General features: G+C 49.7%; 10 protein-coding genes across 10 annotated transcripts; 4 read left to right on the top strand and 6 right to left on the bottom strand.

The window, feature by feature from the left end:
* Positions 1–665: 665 nt before the first annotated feature.
* On the bottom strand, positions 666–2,021 carry H6S33_008037 (uncharacterized protein; the record flags this gene model as incomplete). The annotated part of the gene is made up of 1 exon (XM_044839379.1): positions 666–2,021. One exon carries the CDS (start codon positions 2,019–2,021, stop codon positions 666–668), a length of 1,356 nt encoding a protein of 451 aa, XP_044688228.1.
* Positions 2,022–2,821: 800 nt separating this feature from the next.
* Positions 2,822–3,844, bottom strand: H6S33_008036 (uncharacterized protein; the record flags this gene model as incomplete). Its single annotated transcript, XM_044839378.1, has 1 exon — positions 2,822–3,844. A coding segment is annotated over one exon (1,023 nt), but the record flags the coding sequence as incomplete, so codon positions are not given.
* A 33-nt stretch (positions 3,845–3,877) lies between these two features.
* H6S33_008035 (uncharacterized protein) lies at positions 3,878–4,405 on the bottom strand (the record flags this gene model as incomplete). The annotated part of the gene is made up of 1 exon (XM_044839377.1): positions 3,878–4,405. A coding segment is annotated over one exon (528 nt), but the record flags the coding sequence as incomplete, so codon positions are not given.
* A 609-nt stretch (positions 4,406–5,014) lies between these two features.
* H6S33_008034 (uncharacterized protein) lies at positions 5,015–7,695 on the bottom strand (the record flags this gene model as incomplete). Its single annotated transcript, XM_044839376.1, has 1 exon — positions 5,015–7,695. A coding segment is annotated over one exon (2,681 nt), but the record flags the coding sequence as incomplete, so codon positions are not given.
* Positions 7,696–7,727: 32 nt separating this feature from the next.
* Positions 7,728–7,937, bottom strand: H6S33_008033 (uncharacterized protein; the record flags this gene model as incomplete). Its single annotated transcript, XM_044839375.1, has 1 exon — positions 7,728–7,937. A coding segment is annotated over one exon (210 nt), but the record flags the coding sequence as incomplete, so codon positions are not given.
* Positions 7,938–8,203: 266 nt separating this feature from the next.
* Positions 8,204–9,865, bottom strand: H6S33_008032 (uncharacterized protein; the record flags this gene model as incomplete). Its single annotated transcript, XM_044839374.1, has 1 exon — positions 8,204–9,865. The coding sequence occupies one exon, from the start codon at positions 9,863–9,865 to the stop codon at positions 8,204–8,206; it is 1,662 nt and encodes a 553-aa protein (XP_044688223.1).
* Positions 9,866–11,721: 1,856 nt separating this feature from the next.
* On the top strand, positions 11,722–12,531 carry H6S33_008031 (uncharacterized protein; the record flags this gene model as incomplete). The annotated part of the gene is made up of 1 exon (XM_044839373.1): positions 11,722–12,531. A coding segment is annotated over one exon (810 nt), but the record flags the coding sequence as incomplete, so codon positions are not given.
* Positions 12,532–13,478: 947 nt separating this feature from the next.
* H6S33_008030 (uncharacterized protein) lies at positions 13,479–14,324 on the top strand (the record flags this gene model as incomplete). Its single annotated transcript, XM_044839372.1, has 1 exon — positions 13,479–14,324. A coding segment is annotated over one exon (846 nt), but the record flags the coding sequence as incomplete, so codon positions are not given.
* A 64-nt stretch (positions 14,325–14,388) lies between these two features.
* Positions 14,389–15,342, top strand: H6S33_008029 (uncharacterized protein; the record flags this gene model as incomplete). The annotated part of the gene is made up of 1 exon (XM_044839371.1): positions 14,389–15,342. A coding segment is annotated over one exon (954 nt), but the record flags the coding sequence as incomplete, so codon positions are not given.
* An 828-nt stretch (positions 15,343–16,170) lies between these two features.
* On the top strand, positions 16,171–18,339 carry H6S33_008028 (uncharacterized protein; the record flags this gene model as incomplete). Its single annotated transcript, XM_044839370.1, has 1 exon — positions 16,171–18,339. One exon carries the CDS (start codon positions 16,171–16,173, stop codon positions 18,337–18,339), a length of 2,169 nt encoding a protein of 722 aa, XP_044688219.1.
* Positions 18,340–19,636: the final 1,297 nt, after the last annotated feature.

Here is a 19,636-nt window from a genome sequence, read left to right as displayed (position 1 = left end):
AATTCCAAAGTATAGTCAAATAAAGTTGTAACTCGCGTATCAACGATTTATATTGTTAAGACTCTGATTTCGCCGATGATAGTTTGGCTAGTCAGTGAATGACACGGTATTTATATCCCTCGCTTATGTCTCGAGGACCCAGTCTACTAATAATACAGAATACACTCGGGGCATGCCCGAGACCCTGAAAACAACCAAGAACATTTAACTCCTAAGTCCGTAACCCCAAACTCCTAAAGCCGCTGAACCCCTCAACCTATTTATCCACTCTAATGCACGTTTCCCTGTCGATGTTTCTTCTCCATCGGCCATCTGGTGGATAATCGTCAGCGTCGGCTATTCGGAGGTCTCGGACGGCAAGGCTACCTACTCAGGCCTCTTCCCACATCGCTTTCCCACATAGCAGAGTCCTCTCATGCCCACAGGTACCGCCGATAGGTACTCGGTCGGCTGGCAGCTTGCCCCGATTCGCTCCGAGCGGTCCGATCTTCGATCCGATTAATTCCAGCTGTCCCTCATATATCCACCGGTACCAAAACACTCCCCTCCGGCGGTTTGACGCTCCGGGGGTTATTATTGGGGTCGAAAACGTGTTTTTTATGACTCTGGGTTTTTGGTCGTAATTTGGTCGCACCACACTCCGCGAGTGTGGTCAAGAGTTGATATTAGCGTACAGAGGGTATTGGGGTATCTACTAGCCTTTCTCTCACTCCCGTAAATACTTGGCATGCCCGTAACAGGATCACTGCCTCACCTTCCATCAAGTTGCCTGCATATCGGATCTTGACCTCTTCAGAGGTAAAGGACAGGCTCTCAATGGAGAACACATTCTCACATTGCCAGATGAAGGTTTCCACTTGCTCCGCCTTGCCCTGAAACTTAGAGGGTGGTGGTGCCTTTGGTTCTCGAGCTCTGGTGGAGGTAGAGGGATGGGAGGTGGCCGGAGGTTGATAATGCTGGGACATCATTGCCAACAGATTCTTCTGTTGCTTCTCCAACTTCTTCTTAAGGTATCGCCGCCAGCCTTTTCTGTCACCACCTTCTGGTTCCGAGTCTGAGCTGTCAGAACTGTCTGAATCTCCTGGAGTGGGAGCGCGGGCTGCTGGAGGTGGAGGGTTCTGATTTCCACCACTTCCTCCCTGCGCCTGAGCTGGAGGGGGAGCGGCGGTCGCAGCAGGAGGGGCCACAGGTGCTACCGGCGCTGGATTGCTAGCCAGTGGTGAGGTTGCTGCTGGTTGAGCAGCCCCAGACATGGTGAACCTTCCTGGGTTCCTGGCTAGTGGACTGGGAGGTCCTCGGCCTGCACCTGAGAAGAATTCTCCTTCATAGTCAAAGGATCGGTCAGTCCCTCCAAGGAGTGGGTGTACTCCACCGAAGCGGCTAGGTGGTAAGGGTGAAGCCCCCACCGCTGGCTGCACAATAGGGATAACTCTCCGAGTGGATCTGACCGGAAATGCTGCAAAGGGGCTGGCCTTCCGCTGCATTGTCCTGGTAGCTGCTCTGGAAGAGGACCTGGAGACTGGATTTGGTGCCGGAGTTGCTGGTCTAGCCACCACCAGTCTTCCTTCATCCAGGGCTCTCTGTATTTCGGCAACAAAGTCTGGTGGAGTAGCTGGGTTTGTCCACTCAATCTCCATGGCATCGGTATTCAGTTCATCTTTCTCCACATACTTCCGGAGTTCTTCCTGAACAGAGTTGACCTCCATCCTCATGTACTCAAGATCTTCTGCCATCAGAGCATTCTGTGCTGCCTGGCGCTCTTGTACAAGGAGTAGGGCCTGACTGCCCCGGGTCAACTGATTCTGCAGGCTGTGCTGGAGGTAGGTCTGGAGCTCTGTGAAGAACTGTTGGACGGAAATCTCGTCGGTATCCTGCCAGGCAGGCTCACAGCCGGGAATGTAGGTCTGTAGAGCGGTCCGGGGTTTCTTAACAAGCTGTGTCTGCCCGGTGGCATCAAGCTGGAGGGGCACCGGCTGCCATTCAATCTGAAGGGGTGCATCTGGAGCCGGGAGGGCGGACATTTTTGTATAGAGGAAGAATAATCTGAAGGTGACTTGAGCCTTAAAGATTATCTGTAACGGGGGTCCTTTCTAAGAGGAATAGAATAAGATAGAATAGAGACGGCCGTGCAAGATAGACAATCAGGTTGCAGATTATTCAAAGATACTATCGCTAGAACTCAATAATCTTTAAGGGCTCTGCTACCGATAAGAACTTGGTTTTTCTTTCTGATGAAGACTCGAGAGAACAGGACTGAAGGGCGAGAATGAACCTGAGTACTTATACTCCGAAGGCCTCTATTCTCTGCTCCTAACTCCTTACTAAGTTCCGGTGGGCCTTTCCTTAGTACTGGAAAACAATACCACCGCTACCCCGCTTTTCCCTAAGCGTCAGCAGGTGTTTCCGATACCCAAGGCAACCACCCTTAGTCAAAGCCTTTATAACACCTGCAGCCTTGGTTGCCACACAACCGAGGACCTGCATGAATGAGCTACCGCTCAGGTGTAAGCTTAATCATTGCTGTAGAGCTTTTCGCTTATTGTAGACTTCCCTAGCATAGTCCCTGCCCTTCGGCGGACTTACAATGCTCAGAGGATATAGTGGATCACCGGGCAATCAGAGCTTCACTCTGGCCGGTCTTCTAGACACTGGCGAGGCATAGACTCGTCAGTCATTGCTCCCATGAATAGATCCCCTTCCTAGCGCCCGGAATGTAGTTACTCTAACAGCTGGTAGCTAACCACACTGCCGGTACTTGCATATCACCGTGCAACTGGCTTCTAACAATAACTCTCAGCATGTAACCGGGCCCTGTGTGTACTCATACACCAGAGAGTTGAAATGGCTCCGTTACAGGTGGGTCTTGTGCGGGTGGGGCGTTTTCCTTTCCTTTGTTAAGGAATCGGCGTTTGACTCTTTCGGGGCATGCTGGGTCGGAGGCCTTATGGATTCCTTTGCAGTTCAGACATCTGATTGGGGTGTGGGTGCATCTATATCCTCCCTGGCATTGATTGCATGGGTGGAAACTGGTGAGATGATCTCCGGCACAATGACCGCATCTCCCGTTGTTTTTGCATTTCTCCTGGCGGTGACCGTAATCAAGGCACTTCGCGCATTGGGTGTCTGGGAAGGTTGGGAGGAAGGCCTCGATGTGGCAGCTTCTGTTAAAGAGGGATAGGAACTTAACTCCTAGTGTTTCCATTGTAACTTGTCCTGGGAGCGCGATGACCATTGATGAGTGGGTTTTCTCCATTCGAGTCTCTGCTCTGGAGATCCAGCGGGGAACCTGGGCAAGTTGGAAGTTCTCTCCATAGTTGCTTCTAATTTCGGATGCTACCAGTTGTCCTGTCTCGACGCCTTCTCCGACCGTTGTGGGGATTCCGTGAATAAGGAACTTTGACCATTTGGAGTTTGCCCGGATGGTGGCAACTGGTACTTGTAGGGTGAGGAGAGCCTCCTCAATTTCTTTGGCGTATTCCATTGCCTTTGTTGCTGGGGTGACAAACTTTGTTTCCAGGATAAAGTTATCCTTGGGTGTTCTCCTTGCTGAAATGAAGTGGCAGGATTCGTCCTGAATTCTTGCATTGACTAGGGTCCTGATCTCGGAGGGATTGACGTCGGATGGAGCAGTGGTTTCAACAATGATTTCTCTGTTGATTTTGGTATATTCTGGCTTGAAGAGGGGGTCCGCTTTTGGCTTTGCGGACTTCTTTCTTCTCTCGATGACCTGGAAGTTTCCTTGGGCAGGACCGGGTGCCGAGGCAACGGCGGCCCAGGTGCCTGCCTTCCATCCACGGGGTGGGGCTTGTTGGGGGGGTGCGGGTGGGGGGGCCTGAGGGGCTGCCTAAGGCGCTGCTTGGGGAATTATTTGAGGGACCGCTGGAGGGGGCATTCTCTGTCCCTGCGGTTGTTGTTTTCGCTGTTGTTGCTGTTGTTGCTGTTGTTGGTTTTGTTGTGGTTGTTGCGGTTGTTGCGGTTGTGGTTGTTTGTTGAGGAGAAGATGGATCGCCGAGTGCATACTGGTGATCATAGTTGTCTGCGCCTCGATTTGGTGCCTCAGTGTATCCACTGTTCTCCGGAGTGTGGTCGTTTGCTCTTCGAGGATTTCAATCCTGTCGGTGGGTGGGCAGATTCGGCTGGTGGCATGTCTAATGGCCCAGGTAATATAGTTCAGGTCCGTCTGGGTGTGAGTATCCTGGGGGACAATGCTCGGGTAGAGGTAGTCGACTCTCGGTTGGTATGGGTCGTTGTAGTCGGATTCTGTTGCAAAGGTCGAGGAGAATTCCTGTTCCTGAGCTCCGGATGGGGTTGGGCCGGGAACCTGAGTGTTCCTGACCTGCGAGGGGGCTGTCCCTTGCTGTGAAGACTGGGTAAAAAAGGACTGGAGCGAAGCTTGCTGGGACATAATTGAGTGTCCAGTTCTTCTGGCGGCGTAGAGTGAAGTTTCGGATAGGTTTCTTTTCCTTCCCTTCGGGAGGTCAAGGCTGGAGAATTCTTCGCTAAAAGCCAGTTTTCGTAGGTTTCTTTCGCTTGGAACAACAAAACGCGACCGTACGATCGGGGACGAAGTGGCTCAACCTGGTATGATATACCAGGGTAAACCGAGGGGAATAAAAATAAAGTGTTTTTGAAGCGAGGTTTGTTATCAGGGAGTTCTTTGCGAGCCTTAGCGAGCAAGTAGAATACAGAAGAAGAAGAAGAAGAAACTTATATTGCTTTGAAGTACAAGACTTATCGCACGCCGACCCAACCGCCTAAACACAAATCAAACCGAACAAAAGAAAGAAAGAAAAGAAAACAACAAACATAAACGCAAACGAACAATAACAAGAACAAAACAAGCACAAGCGAGCACGAACAATAACAAGGAAATTCCAGAACAATACTCGACCAGAAAACCCAACGACAAGGAGAAATAACATATCTCAGCGGACTCGAGCGCTGGACCCATCAAAAACAGAACATAAAAACAAATTTAAAGAGTAAAAGGAAACTGCCCTTCCTAATCCCGTCCCTAATCATTTCCTTCCATCCCCTCTTCCAGGTCCGCCTCCGGCTCCGCCGACTCGTACCATTTCGAGAGTTGAGATTGTTTTGCAAATTGTAGGATGAGGTCCGTTCTCAGGTTTGTAAACATCCAGTTTTCCCAGGTCATCGCTCCGGGGATCTTCTCTATCAGAGGGGTGCGGATTCGAGCCCACGCTGGGCATTCCATGAGTATGTGTTTCGCTGAGTTTTCCATGCCACACTGGCATGGTTCAGGGTCTGTATATACTGCGTGTTTGTCGATTCGGGTGGTTTGGCACCGGATTCGAAATACTTTTTTTGCTTCCGTAAGGGTGAGTTTCGCTATCTTGGGAGGGGGGCGGAATTCCCCCCGGTGGTGGTAGTTCGGTATTGATTGTGTGTTCCATTCTTCCAACAGGTGGTCGCGTAGTAGTTTATTTTGGTTCCACTTATCTCTCGCATTTCCGGGGGTCTGGTATGGGAGTAGTAGGGAAGCGATTCGGTGTAGGCCTGTTCCTTTGATATTTGCTTCTTTGTATGGGAGGAGCTCGATCAGGGATTCATTGTTGGGGTGGGTTGCCTCGGAGCAGAGTATTCTGGTTCCGTACTTTCTTGAGCGATATGTCAGGAGGTGTTCTAAGGGGGGTATGCCTGCTTCTCGGAGGAGTTTAGCTCTTTTGGTCCATCGTGGTAGGCCGGTGATGATCCGGGCCGCTTCATTATATAGTGGTTCGAGGGATCTTATAATGTGGTCTGAACCAGTCCACCAAGCCTCGGATCCGTAGAGTAGGCTTGGGAGGAAGCCTTGTGTTATGATATGATGGATTGTTTTGACCGTTATGCCTGGCAAGCGGGCTGTGTATCGAATCTGGTGGAGGGCTTTAAGGCCTTTTGCGATCGCTGATTCGATGTGGGGCCGGAAGGAGAGGGTCGGATCTATCCAGACTCCTACATATTTCAGTCTTTCCTTGGGGTGTATATTGATATTGTTAACTTTGACCGGAAGTCGTGGTTGTTGTGTGGATGATGTGGTGGGCCGGAAGAAGATCAGGTCGGATTTATCCAGGTCGTATTTAATTTGGAGTGGCTCAGCTTTTATTAGTCTCTCTCTCATTCGTTCCTCCATTCTCTTGATTGTGAAGCCTGGTGTTTTGGATATTTGTACCAGCGCGTCGTCATCGATGTAAGTAGTGTCCATCTCTTTCGGGCTGCTTGTTGGGTCCAGGATTACTCCAGCATAGATCATAAATAGCACCGGGGACATCGGGCTACCTTGCGGCACCCCAGAATCATAGGGCTGTGGCTCTTCTAGCTCATGGTTGAATTGAAACTGTAGTTTTCTGCCGGTATTGAATTCCTTGCACCATTCTGTTAAGTAGGTAGGGAATTTTTGTTGTTGCATGATTTCCGCGAGGAGTAGGTGGTCAACGCAGTTAAATGCTCCTTGGATATCATTGGTTAGGATCGCTGGTCTGTCTCGCCGAGCGACTCCGGTACTGTTTTTCAGTAGTAGGTTTTGTTGTATTGGCGTTAAGGTTCTCAGCAGGGCGTCGATTGCCGAGATGGTTGGTCTTCCTCCGAATTGGTTTGCTGAGAGTGTGCCTGGAATTTCTCCAGCGGTGCAGAGTCTTTGGGCCACTATCTTCTCCAGGATTTTGCTGAAACATTGTAGAAGGGAAATGGGCCGGTAGGCTTTTGCTTCATGATAGTTTGCTTTACCGGGTTTCGGGATCGGGATACACTTAGCTATTTTCCATTCCGCTGGGTGTACGCCGTGCCGGAGCATGGCGGAGAACATGTCTTGGATTAGAGTTGTGTTTGCTTTGACTATTGCTTTAATAAAGGTATAAGGAATGCCATCCGGGCCGGTCGCCGAGTGCGCTGGACAGGAGTCGATTGCTTTATTAAGTTCTTCGGGGGTGACTGTGTCGAAGGTGTTGCTAAGGTCAAAAGAAGGGGGTCTAATGTTTAGGGGGGGGTGGTCGGGGGACGTCCGTTTGGAGGGGAAAAGTTGGGCTCTTAGAGCTTGGCACTTCCCCGCAAATGTTTCTTCACCTTGTATGGTTGGTATGATTGTGTCTCTTCTTCTTCCTACGTTTAGGATTCTCCAGACTTCACTACCTTTCGCCTCGTTCATCGTCTTTTCCCGCTGATCCGCTTTTGCTTTCCGGATCATGACTGTCCATTCTCTGCAAGCCTTCCGGTGTTCCTCCACGTGATTGGGTTTCCTTGTGTTCCTCGCCTTCCTTTCTGCTGCATTTACCTTTGCCTTCATTTGTTTCATTTCATCTGACCACCAGGAGTTGGCTCTTACCCCCTCCTTCGAGAGCGGTGTTACTATGCTGACTGTTGACCTGACCAGTTCTAGAAAGAAATCAACAGTCTGTTCCGTAAGTTCCTTGGTTTCCCATGCCTCTGCAGGGATGGAAATGTTTGACATGTGGTTTTCCAATAGCTTCCAGTCTGTTTGTCGCCACATTCGTCTTGGTACAAAAGGTGGTTTCTCCAAGTGTAAGTGAACGGAGGTTCTCCCATGGTCTGAGCCCGCTCCGTAGGGTTCAGTACTCCATCGTAGGTTGTGGTCAAGTATTGGGCCTTTTACAAATGTAAGGTCGATGGTTGTGGGCCTTTTCCCTCTGTCTCTGGCGAAATGCGTAAAGACGCCTGGTTCTTCAGGAGGGACAGTTTCTGTCGGGTTATCCATCGTTTTAGTCGTGCACCATTGACGCGGTCTGCTCGAATATTGTTTCTGTATTCATGTGAATTTACTCCGTACCACATTTGATGGTGGCAGTTGAAGTCTCCCATTACTAGGCAATTATCAAGGGTTTGGATTGTACTTGCTATTTGAGCGAAGGGGCCACTTCGGCCTGGGGAGTATATGTTTAGGATTTGGGTTTTCTTGTTCTGGATTTCTACCGTAATCGATACTATGAAATTATCGTGTGTGTAGTGGTGTTTTGGTTTAAGGTTGGCATGTTTGCGGACCTATGTTGCGCATTTTGTATTGGTATTGCTGGCTGTAAAAATATAAAAGAGGTTTGATTCTGGTGGGTATCCCTCTGCTGAGGTCCATGGTTCTTGTAATAATAGGAAATAAATACTAGAGTCTGTTTCCGCTTCTTCTACCACCGCCTTGGTAATGAGTTCGCTCCGTGCACAATTGAGTTGCTGTGCGAGCGCGGTGGTTCGAGGCCTAAGCATTATTTGTCATGGGTTGGTCATCTTCGGGAACGGGTGTAGCTCCGACCGGGGCGGTGGCTGGTACTTGAACTATTGGGAGCAGCTCTTGGACGGGTGCGGCCGGTGGGTCTTGAGCGGGTGGGGCATTTTCCTTCCCTTTATTGAGGAATCGGCGTTTGGCTCTCTCGGGGCATGCTGGGTCGGAGGCCTTATGAGCTCCTTTACAGTTCAGGCATCTGATTGGAGTGTGGGTGCATCTATATCCTCCCTGGCATTGATTGCATGGGTGGAAACTGGTAAGATGATCTCCGGCGCAGTGGCCGCATTTCCCATTGTTCTTACATTTCTCTTGGCGGTGGCCGTACTCGAGGCACTTTGCACACTGAGTATCCGGGAAGGTTGGGAGGAAGGCCTCGATATGGCAGCTTCGGTTCAAGAGAGATAGGAATTTAACTCCTAGTGTTTCCATTGTAATTTGTCCTGGGAGCGCGATGACCATTGATGAGTGGGTTTTCTCCATTCGAGTCTCTGCTCTGGAGATCCAGCGGGGAACCTGTGCAAGTTGGAAGTTCTCTCCATAGTTGCTTCTGATTTCTGATGCTACCAATTGTCCCGCCTCGATGCCCTCCCCGACCGTTGTGGGAATTCCATGGAGGAGAAACTTTGACCATTTAGAGTTTGCGCGGATGACAGCGACCGGTACCTGTAGGGTGAGGAGGGCCTCCTCAATTTCTTTGGCATATTCCATTGCCTTTGTTGCAGGGGTGACGAGCTTTGTTTCCAGGATGAAGTTGTCCTTGGGTGTTCTCCTTGCTGAAATGAAATGGCAGGATTCGTCCTGAATCCTTGCATTGACTAGGGTCCTGATCTCAGAGGGGTTGACGTCGGATGGGGCAGTGGTTTCAACAATGATCTCCCTGTTGATTTTGGTGTACTCTGGTTTGAAGAGGGGGTCCGCTTTTGGCTTTGCGGACTTCTTTTTTCTCTCGACAACCTGGAAGTTTCCTTGGGCAGGACCGGGTGCCGAGGCCACGGCGGCCCAGGTGCCTGCCTTCCATCCCCGGGGTGGGGCTTGTTGGGGGGGTGCGGGTGGGGGGGCCCGAGGACATGCCTGTGGCGCTGCTTGGGGAACTGTTTGTGGGACCGCTGGAGGGGGCATTCTCTGTCCTTGCGGTTGTTGTGGTTTTCGCTGTTGTTGCTGTTGTTGCTGTTGTTGCTGTTGTTGCGGTTGCTGCGGTTGCTGCCGTTGCGGTTGTTTGCTGAGGAGGGCGTGGATCGCCGAATGCATATTGGTGATCATGTTTGTCTGCGCCTCGATTTGATGTTTCAGTGTATCCACTGTTCTCCGGAGTGTAGTCGTTTGCTCTTCGAGGATTTCAATCCTGTCAGAGGGTGGGCAGATCCGGCTGGTGGCATGTCTAATGGCCCAGGTGATGTAGTTCAGGTCCGTCTGGGTGTGGGTGTCCTGGGGGACAATGCTCGGGTAGAGGTAGTCAACTCTCGGCTGGTAGGGGTCGTTATAGTCGGATTCTGTTGCAAAGGTCGAGGAGAATTCCTGTTCCTGAGCTCCGGATGGGGTTGGGTCGGGAACCTGAGTGTTCCTGTTCTGCGAGGGGGCTGTCCCTTGCTGTGAAGACTGGGTAAAAAAGGACTGGAGCGAAGCTTGCTGGGACATAATTGAGTGTCCAGTTCTTCTGGCGGCGTAGAGTGAAGTTTCGGATAGGTTTCTTTTCCTTCCCTTCGGGAGGTCAAGGCTGGAGAATTCTTCGCTAAAAGCCAGTTTTCGTAGGTTTCTTTCGCTTGGAACAACAAAACGCGACCGTACGATCGGGGACGAAGTGGCTCGACCTGGTATGGTATACCAGGGTAAACCGAGGGGAAATAAAATAAAGTGTTTTTGAAGCGAGGTTTGTTATCAGGGAGTTCTTTGCGAGCCTTAGCGAGCAAGTAGAATACAGAGGTTGCGTAAGGAAAGAAGAGAAGAAGGAAAACAGACAAAAACACAAGACAACACCCCCTTATATATCCATCCATAATCCAACGATGACTAATACCTTCGCGTAACAGAAACCAAAAGAACATAATAGAAATCCCCATTACAAATCCTACTTCCACTGCATAATACCTCCTTCCCTCGTTCCAGTTTATCACCTAGCCAGAAATGCCTAATTGCCGTTACATTTGGCTAGTCAGTGAATGACACAGTATTTATATCCCTCGCTTATGTCTCGAGGACCCAGTCTACTAATAATACAGAATACACTCGGGGCATGCCCGAGACCCTGAAAAACAACCAAGAACTTTTAACTCCTAAGTCCGTAACCCAAACTCCTAAACCCGCTAAAACCCCTCAACCTATTTATCCACTCTAATGCACGTTTCCCTGTCGATGTTTCTTCTCCATCGGCCGTCTGGTGGATAATCGTCAGCGTCGGCTATTCGGAGGTCTCGGACGGCAAGGCTACCTACTCAGGCCTCTTCCCACATCGCTTTCCCACATAGCAGAGTCCTCTCATGCCCACAGGTACCGCCGATAGGTACTCGGTCGGCTGGCAGCTTGCGCCGATTCGCTCCGAGCGGTCCGATCTTCGATCCGATTGATTCCAGCTGTCCCTCATATATCCACCGGTACTAAAACACTCCCCTCCGGCGGTTTGACCCTCCGGGGGTTATTATTGGGGTCGAAAACGTGTTTTTTAACTAGTAAAACCGCAACTCCGCATTTGGTCGCATATTGATCGCACCGCACCTCGTGGGTGCGACCCGGAGTTGATAGTGGTATTACCATTAGTATCAAAGGGTATTGGGGGTGTCTACCAGCCTTTCTCTCACTCCCATAAATTCTTGGCATGCCCGTAACACTTCGTGCGCGTGGTTTCCCAGTCCTGTTAAGGTTCGTCCACAGATATGACACCGGGAACTTTGGTAATGATATCGTTTCGATTGAACACTACGTTTAGGATTGTGCTCGCTAATGCAGTTGAAGGAGAAGTTTGGGGTTCTTACTTATTTACTACGGGAAGGTTTCTTTGTTGTCGCTTTGATTCTGCTTACCTGTACCACTTGTTATTCGCGCCCTCTCCGTGCGCTGTTTTTCTCTTTTTATGTACGTAGTTCTCGTAGCTGCGGTAGTTAGTTTTTGTACTTCGTTTTTTGCTTTCAGGTTAGTCGGTGGAGGTTGTAGTCGGGTAGTTAGGTGTGCGATAAGCTTCGGCTTCTAAGCAATATAAGTTTCTTCTTCTTCTTCTTCTGCATTCTACTTGCTCGCTAAGGCTCGCAAAGAACTCCCTGATAACAAACCTCGCTTTAAAAACATTTTATTTTATTCCTCTCGGTTTACCCTGGTATACCATACCAGGCTGAGCCACTTTGTCCCCGATTGTACGGTCACGTTTTGTTGTTCCAAGGGAAAGAAACCTATGAAAACTGGCTTCTAGCGAAGAATTCTCCAGCCTTGACCTCCCGAAAGGAAGGAAAAGAAACCTATCCGAAACTTCACTCTACGCCGCCAGAAGAACTGGACATTCAGTCATGTCGCAGCAAGCTTCACTCCAGTCCTTTTTCACCCAGTCTTCCCAGCAAGGGACAGCCCCCTCGCAGAACAGGAACACTCAGGTTCCCGACCCAACCCCATCCGGAGCTCAGGAACAGGAATTCTCCACGATCTTTGCAAAAGAATCGGACTATAACGATCCCTACCAAACGAGAATTGACTATCTCTACCCGAGTATTGTCCCCCAAACCACGCACACCCAGACAGACTTAAACTACATCACCTGGGCCATCAGACATGCCACCAGCTGGATCTGCCCACCCTCCGACAGGATTGAATACCTCGAAGAGCAATCGATCACTCTCCGGAGAACAGTGGATACACTGAAACATCAAATTGAGGCACAAACAAACATGATCACCAACATGCATTCGGCGATCCACGCCCTCCTCAACAAACAACCACAACCGCAGCAACCGCAGCAACCGCAACAACACCAACAACAACAGCAACAACAGCGAAAACCACAACAACCGCAGGGACAGAGAATGCCCCCTCCAGCGGTCCCCCAAACAGTTCCCCAAGCAGCGCCACAGGCAGCTCCTCAGGCCCCCCCACCCGCACCTCCCCAACAAGCCCCACCCCATGGATGGAAGGCAGGCACCTGGGCCGCCGTGGCCTCAGCATCCGGTCCCGCCCAAGGAAATTTCCAGGTTGTCGAGAAAAGAAAGAAGCCCGCAAAGCCAAAAGCGGACCCCCTCTTCAAACCAGAGTACACTAAAATCAACAGGGAGATCATTGTTGAAACCACTGCCCCATCGGACGTCAACCCCTCCGAGATCAGGACTGTTACGGGCATGCCAAGCATTTACGGGAGTGAGAGAAAAGGCTAGTAGATACCCCAATACCCTCTGTACGCTAATATCAACTCTTGACCACACTCGCGGAGTATGGTGCGACCAAATTACGACCAAAAAACCCAGAGTCATAAAAAACACGTTTTCGACCCCAATAATAACCCCCGGAGCGTCAAACCGCCGGAGGGGAGTGTTTTGGTACCGGTGGATATATGAGGGATAGCTGGAATCAATCGGATCGAAGATCGGACCGCTCGGAGCGAATCGGCGCAAGCTACCAGCCGACCGAGTACCTATCGGCGGTACCTGTGGGCATGAGAGGACTCTGCTATGTGGGAAAGCGATGTGGGGAGAGGCCTGAGTAGGTAGCTTTGCCGTCCGAGACCTCCGAATAGCCGACGCTGACGATTATCCACCAGACGGCCGATGGAGAAGAAACATCGACAGGGAGACGTGCATTAGAGTAGATAAATAGGTTGAGGGGTTTTAGTGGGTTTAGGAGTTTAGGGTACGGACTTAGGAGTTAAATGTTCTTGGTTGTTTTTCAGGGTCTCGGGCATGCCCCGAGTGTATTCTGTATTATTAGACTGGGTCCTCGAGACATAAGCGAGGGATATAAATACTGTGTCATTCACTGACTAGTCAAACCATCATCGGCGAAATCAGAGTCTTAACAATATAAATCGTTGATACGCGAGTTACAACTTTATTTTGACTATACTTTCTGAATTACTTTACTCTATCGTGACTTCGAACTCTACCTGAACTATTACGTCGAAGACGGTCGAACATCACACACTAACTCTAGTGAATCTTTGTTGATAACGTAGCTCGCGGGGCCCGTATCGGATCAAGGAGAATCATACTCGACGTTGACTGAAGAGACCTTGGAGACTTCTACCTTTGTAGCTGTTAGCCGAACTCTGAGCTCTGCGTAGTGTACTCTTGCGGTCTGGTACGCATCCCTCACAAGGACCCTGATCAATGCAAGAATCCAGGACGAGTCCTGCCACTTTATCTCAGCAAGAAGTACACCCAAGGACAACTTCATCTTGGAAACAAAATTCGTTACCCCTGCAACAAAGGCAATGGAATATGCCAAAGAAATTGAGGAGACCCTCCTCACCCTACAAGTACCAGTCGCCGTCATCCGCGCAAACTCCAAATGGTCAAAGTTCCTCCTCCATGGAATCCCCACAACGGTCGGGGAGGGCATCGAGGCGGGACAATTGGTAGCATCAGAAATCAGAAGCAACTACGGAGAGAACTTCCAACTTGCCCAGGTTCCCCGCTGGATCTCCAGAGCAGAGACTCGAATGGAGAAAACCCACTCATCAATGGTCATCGCGCTCCCAGGACAAATTACAATGGAAACACTAGGAGTTAAATTCCTATCTCTCTTTAACCGAAGCTGTCATATCGAGGCCTTCCTTCCAACCTTCCCAGACACCCAGTGTGCGAAGTGCCTCGAATACGGCCATCGCCAGGAGAAATGTAAGAACAACGGGAAATGCGGCCACTGCGCCGGAGATCACCTCACCAGTTTCCACCCATGCAATGAATGCCAGGGAGGATATAGATGCACCCACACCCCAATCAGATACCTGAACTGTAAAGGAGCTCATAAGGCCTCCGACCCAGCATGCCCCGAAAGGGCCAAACGCCGATTCCTCAATAAAGGGAAGGAAAACGCCCCACCCGCTCAAGACCCACCGGCTGCACCCGTCCAAGAGCTGCTCCCAATCATCCAAGTACCAGCCACCGCCCCGGTCGGAGCCACACCCGTTCCCGAAGATGACCAACACATGACAAATAATGCCTAGGCCCCGAACCACCGCGCTCGCACAGCAACTCAATTGTGCACGGAGCGAACTCATTACCAAGGCGGTGGTAGAAGAAGCGGAAACAGACTCTAGTATTTATTTCCTATTATTACAAGAACCATGGACCTCAGCAGAAGGATACTCACCAGAATCAAATCTCTTTTACATCTTTACAGCCAGCAACACCAATTCAAAATGCGCAAAATATGTCCGCAAACATGCCAATCTCAAACCAAAACACCACTACACACACGATAATTTCATAGTATCGATTACGGTAGAAACCCAGAACAAAAAAACCCAAATCCTGAATATATACTCCCCAGGCCGAAGTGGCCCCTTTGCCCAAATAGCAAAAACTATCCAAACCCTTGATAACTGTCTAGTAATGGGAGACTTCAACTGCCATCATCAAATGTGGTACGGAGTAACATCACATGAATACAGGAACAACATCCGAGCAGACCGTACCAACGGTGCACGGCTAAAACAATGGATAACTCGACAGAAGCTGACCCTCTTGAACGAACCAGGCGTCTTCACGCACTTCCCCAGAGACAGAGGAAAAAGGCCTACAATCATCGACCTTACATTCGTAAAAGGCCCAATTCTCGACCACAACCTACGATGGAGCACTGAACCCTATGGAGCGGGCTCAGACCACGGGAGAACCTCCGTTCACTTACACTTGGAAAAACCACCATTCGTACCAAGACGGATGTGGCGACAAACAGACTGGAAGCTATTGGAGAACCACATGTCAAATATTTCCATCCCTGCAGAGGCATGGGAAACCAAGGAACACACGGAACAAACTGTCGACTTCTTCCTAGAACTGGTCAGGGCAACAATCAGTATAGTAACACCACTCTCGAAGGAAGGAGTAAGAGCCAACTCCTGGTGGTCAGAGGAAATGAAACAAATGAAGGCAAGGGTAAACGCGGCTGTAACGGAGCCATTTCAACTGTCTGGTGTATGAGTACACACAGGGCCCGGTTACATGCTGAGAGTTATTGTTAGAAGCCAGTTGCACGGTGATATGCAGGTACCGGCAGTGTGGTTAGCTAGCAGCTGTTAGAGTAACTACATTCCGGGCGCTAGGAAGGGGATCTATTCATGGGAGCAATGACTGACGAGTCTATGCCTTGCCAGTGTCTAGAAGACCGGCCAGAGTGAACCTCTGATTGTCCGGTGATCCACTGTATCCTCTGAGCATTATAAGTCCGCCGAAGGGCAGGGACTATGCTAGGGAAGTCTACAATAAGTGAAAGCTCTACAGCAATGATTAAGCTTACACCTGAGCGGCAGCTCATTCATGCAGGTCCTCGGTTGTGTGGCAACCAAGGCTGCAGGTGTTACAAAGGCTTTGACTAAGGGTGGTTGCCTTGGGTATCGGAAACACCTGCTGACGCTTAGAGAAAAAGCGGGGTAGCGGTGGTATTGTTTCCGGTACTGAGGGAAGGCCCACCGGAACTTAGTAAGGAGTTAGGAGCAGAGGATAGAGGCCTTCGGAGTATAAGTACTCAGGTTCATTCTCGCCCTTCAGTCCTGTTCTCTCAAGTCCTCCATCAGAAAGAAAAACCAAGTTCTTATCGGTAGCAGAGCCCTTAAAGATTATTGAGTTCTAGCGATAGTATCCTTGAATAATCTGCAACCTGATTGTCTATCTTGCACGGCCGACTCTATTCTATACAATTCTATTTCTCTTAGAAAGGACCCCCGTTACAGCGGCAGAAAGGAAGGCGAGAAATACAAAGAAACCCAACCACGTGGAGGAGCACCGGAAGGCATGTGAGAATGGACAGTCATGATCCGGAAAGCAAAAGCGGACCAGCGGGAAAAGACAATGAACGAGGCGAAAGGTAGTGAGGTCTGGAGAATCCTAAATGCAGGAAGGAGAAGAGACACAATCATACCAACAATACAAGGTGAAGAAACGTTTGCGGGGAAGTGCCAAGCTCTAAGAGCTCAACTTTTCCCCTCAAAACGGACGTCCCCCGACCATCCCCCTCTAAACATTAGGCTCCCCTCTTTTGACCTTAGCAACACCTTCGACATAGTCACCTCCGAAGAACTGAATAAAGCAATCGACTCCTGTCCAGCGCATTCGGCGACCGGCCCGGACGGCATCCCCTATACCTTTATTAAGGCGATAGTCAGAGCAAACACAACTTTAATCCAAGACATGTTCTCCGCCATGCTCCGACACGGAGTACACCCAGCGGAATGGAAAATAGCTAAGTGCATCCCGATCCCGAAACCCGGCAAAGCAAACTATCATGAAGCAAAAGCCTATCGGCCCATTTCCCTTCTACAATGCTTCAGCAAAATCCTGGAGAAGATAGTGGCTCAGAGACTCTGCACCGCTGGAGAAATCCTAGGCACACTCTCAGCGAATCAATTTGGAGGAAGACCAACCATCTCGGCAATCGACGTCCTCCTGAGAACCTTGACACCAATACAACAAAACTTACTACTGAAAAACAGTACCGGAATCGCTCGGCGAGACAGGCCAGCGATCCTAACCAACGATATCCAAGGAGCATTTAACTGCGTCGACCACCTACTCCTCGCGGAAATTATGCACCAAGAAAAATTCCCCACCTACTTAACAGAATGGTGCAAGGAATTCAATACCGGCAGAAAACTACAGTTCCAATTTAACCATGAGCTAGAGGAACCACAGCCCTATGATTCTGGAGTGCCGCAAGGAAGCCCCATGTCCCCGGTACTATTCATGATCTATGCTGGAGTAATCCTGGACCCAACAAGCAGCCCGAAAGAGATGGACACCACATATATTGATGACGATGCGCTGGTGCAAATATCCAAAACACCAGGCTTCACAATCAAGAGAATGGAGGAACGAATGAGAGAGAGACTAATAAAAGCTGAGCCACTCCAAATCAAATACGACCCGGATAAATCCGATCTGATCTTCTTCCGGCCCACCACATCATCCACACAACAACCACGACTTCCGGTCAAAATCAACAATATCAATATACACCCCAAGGAGAGGCTGAAGTATGTAGGAGTCTGGATAGATCCGACCCTCTCCCTCCGGCCCCACATCGAAGCAGCGATCGCAAAAGGCCTTAAAGCCCTGCACCAGATTCGATACACTGCTCGCCTGCCAGGCATAACGGTTAAAACGATTCACCACATCATAACACAAGGCTTCCTCCCAAGTCTACTCTACGGATCCGAGGCTTGGTGGACGGGCGCAGACCACATTATAAGATCCCTCGAACCACTATACAATGAAGCGGCCCGGATTATCACCGGCCTACCACGATGGACCAAAAGAGCCAAATTCCTCCGAGAAGCAGGCCTACCCCCCTTAGAACATCTTCTGACATATCGCTCAAGAAAGTACGGAACCAGAATACTCTGCACCGACGCAACCCACCCCAATAATGAATCTCTCATCGAGCTCCTCCCATACAGAGAAGCAAATATCAAAGGAACAGGCTTATACCGAATCGCCTCCCTACTACTCCCATATCAGACCCCCGGAAATGCGAGGGATAAGTGGAACCAAAATAAACTACTACGGGATCACCTGTTGGAAGAATGGAATACACAATCAATACCGAACTACCACCACCGGGGGGAATTCCGCCACCCTCCCAAGATAGTGAAACTCACCCTTACGGAAGTAAAAAAAGTATTTCGAATCCGGTGCCAGACCACCCGAATCGACAAGCATGCAGTTCATACAGACCCCGAACCATGCCAGTGTGGAATGGAAAACTCATCGAAACACATACTTATGGAATGCCCAGCGTGGGCTCGAATCCGAACCCCTCTGATAGAAAAGATCCCCGGAGCGATGACCTGGGAAAACTGGATGTTCACAAACCTGAGAACGGACCTCATCCTACAATTTGCAAAACAATCTCAACTCTCGAAATGGTACGAGTCGGCCGAGGCGGAGGCGGACCTGGAAGAGGGGATGGAAGAAAATGATTAGGGATGGGATTAGGAAGGGCAGTTTCCTTTTACTCTTTAATTTTGGTTTTATTTTTTGTTTTGATGGATCCAGCGCTCGAGTCCGCTGAGATATGTTATCTTTCCTTGTCGTTGGGTTTTCTGGTTGAGTGTCGTTCTGGAATTCTCTTGATTATTGCTTGTGTTCGTTTGTGTTTGCTTTGTTCTTGTTTTTGTTCGTTTGCGCTTGTGTTTGTGTTTGTTGTTTTTTCTTTCTTTTGTTCGGTTCGGGTTTAGGCGGTCGGGTCGGCGTGCGATAAGTCTTGTACTTCAAAGCAATATAAGTGTTACGGGCATGCCAAGCATTTACGGGAGTGAGAGAAAGGCTAGTAGATACCCCTATACCCTTTAATACTAATGGCAACACCACTATCAACTCCGGTTCGCACCTACGAGGTACGGTGCGATCAATATGCGACCAAATGCGGAGTTGCGGTTTTCCTAGTTAAAAAACACGTTTTCGACCCCAATAATAACCCCCGGAGCGTCAAACCGCCGGAGGGGTGTGTTTTGGTACCGGTGGATATATGAGGGACAGCTGGAATCAATCGGATCGAAGATCGGACCGCTCGGAGCGAATCGGCGCAAGCTGCCAGCCGACCGAGTACCTATCGGCGGTACCTGTGGGCATGAGAGGACTCTGCTATGTGGGAAAGCGATGTGGGAAGAGGCCTGAGTAGGTAGCCTTGCCGTCCGAGACCTCCGAATAGCCGACGCTGACGATTATCCACCAAACGGCCGATGGAGAAGAAACATCGACAGGGAAACGTGCATTAGAGTGGATAAATAGGTTGAGGGGTTTCAGTGGCTTTAGGAGTTTGGGTTACGGACTTAGGAGTTAAATGTTCTTGGTTGTTTTTCAGGGTCTCGGGCAGGCCCCGAGTGTATGCTGTATTATTAGAAGACTGGGTCCTCGAGACATAAGCGAGGGATATAAATACTGTGTCATTCACTGACTAGCCAAACCATCATCGGCGAAATCAGAGTCTTAACAATATAAATCGTTGATACGGGAGTTACAACTCTATTTTGACTATACTTTTGGAAATACTTTATTCTATTGTGACTTCGAACTCTACCTGAACTATTACGTCGAAGACGGTCGAACATCACACGCTAACTCTAGTGAATCTTTGTCGATAACGTAGCTCGCAGGGCCCGTATGGGATCAAGGAGAATCATACTCGACCTTGACTGAAGAGACCTTGGAGACTTCTACCTTTGTAGCTGTTAGCCGAACTCTGAGCTCTGCGTAGTGTACTCTTGTGGTCTGGTACGCA

Source organism: Morchella sextelata (assembly GCF_020137385.1).
Source record: "Morchella sextelata strain SCLS chromosome Unknown scls_25, whole genome shotgun sequence".
In the NCBI taxonomy this organism is placed as follows: Eukaryota; Fungi; Ascomycota; class Pezizomycetes; order Pezizales; family Morchellaceae; genus Morchella; species Morchella sextelata.
Note: the sequence above shows the minus strand (reverse complement) of the source record. Positions and strands in the feature narration are given on the sequence as shown.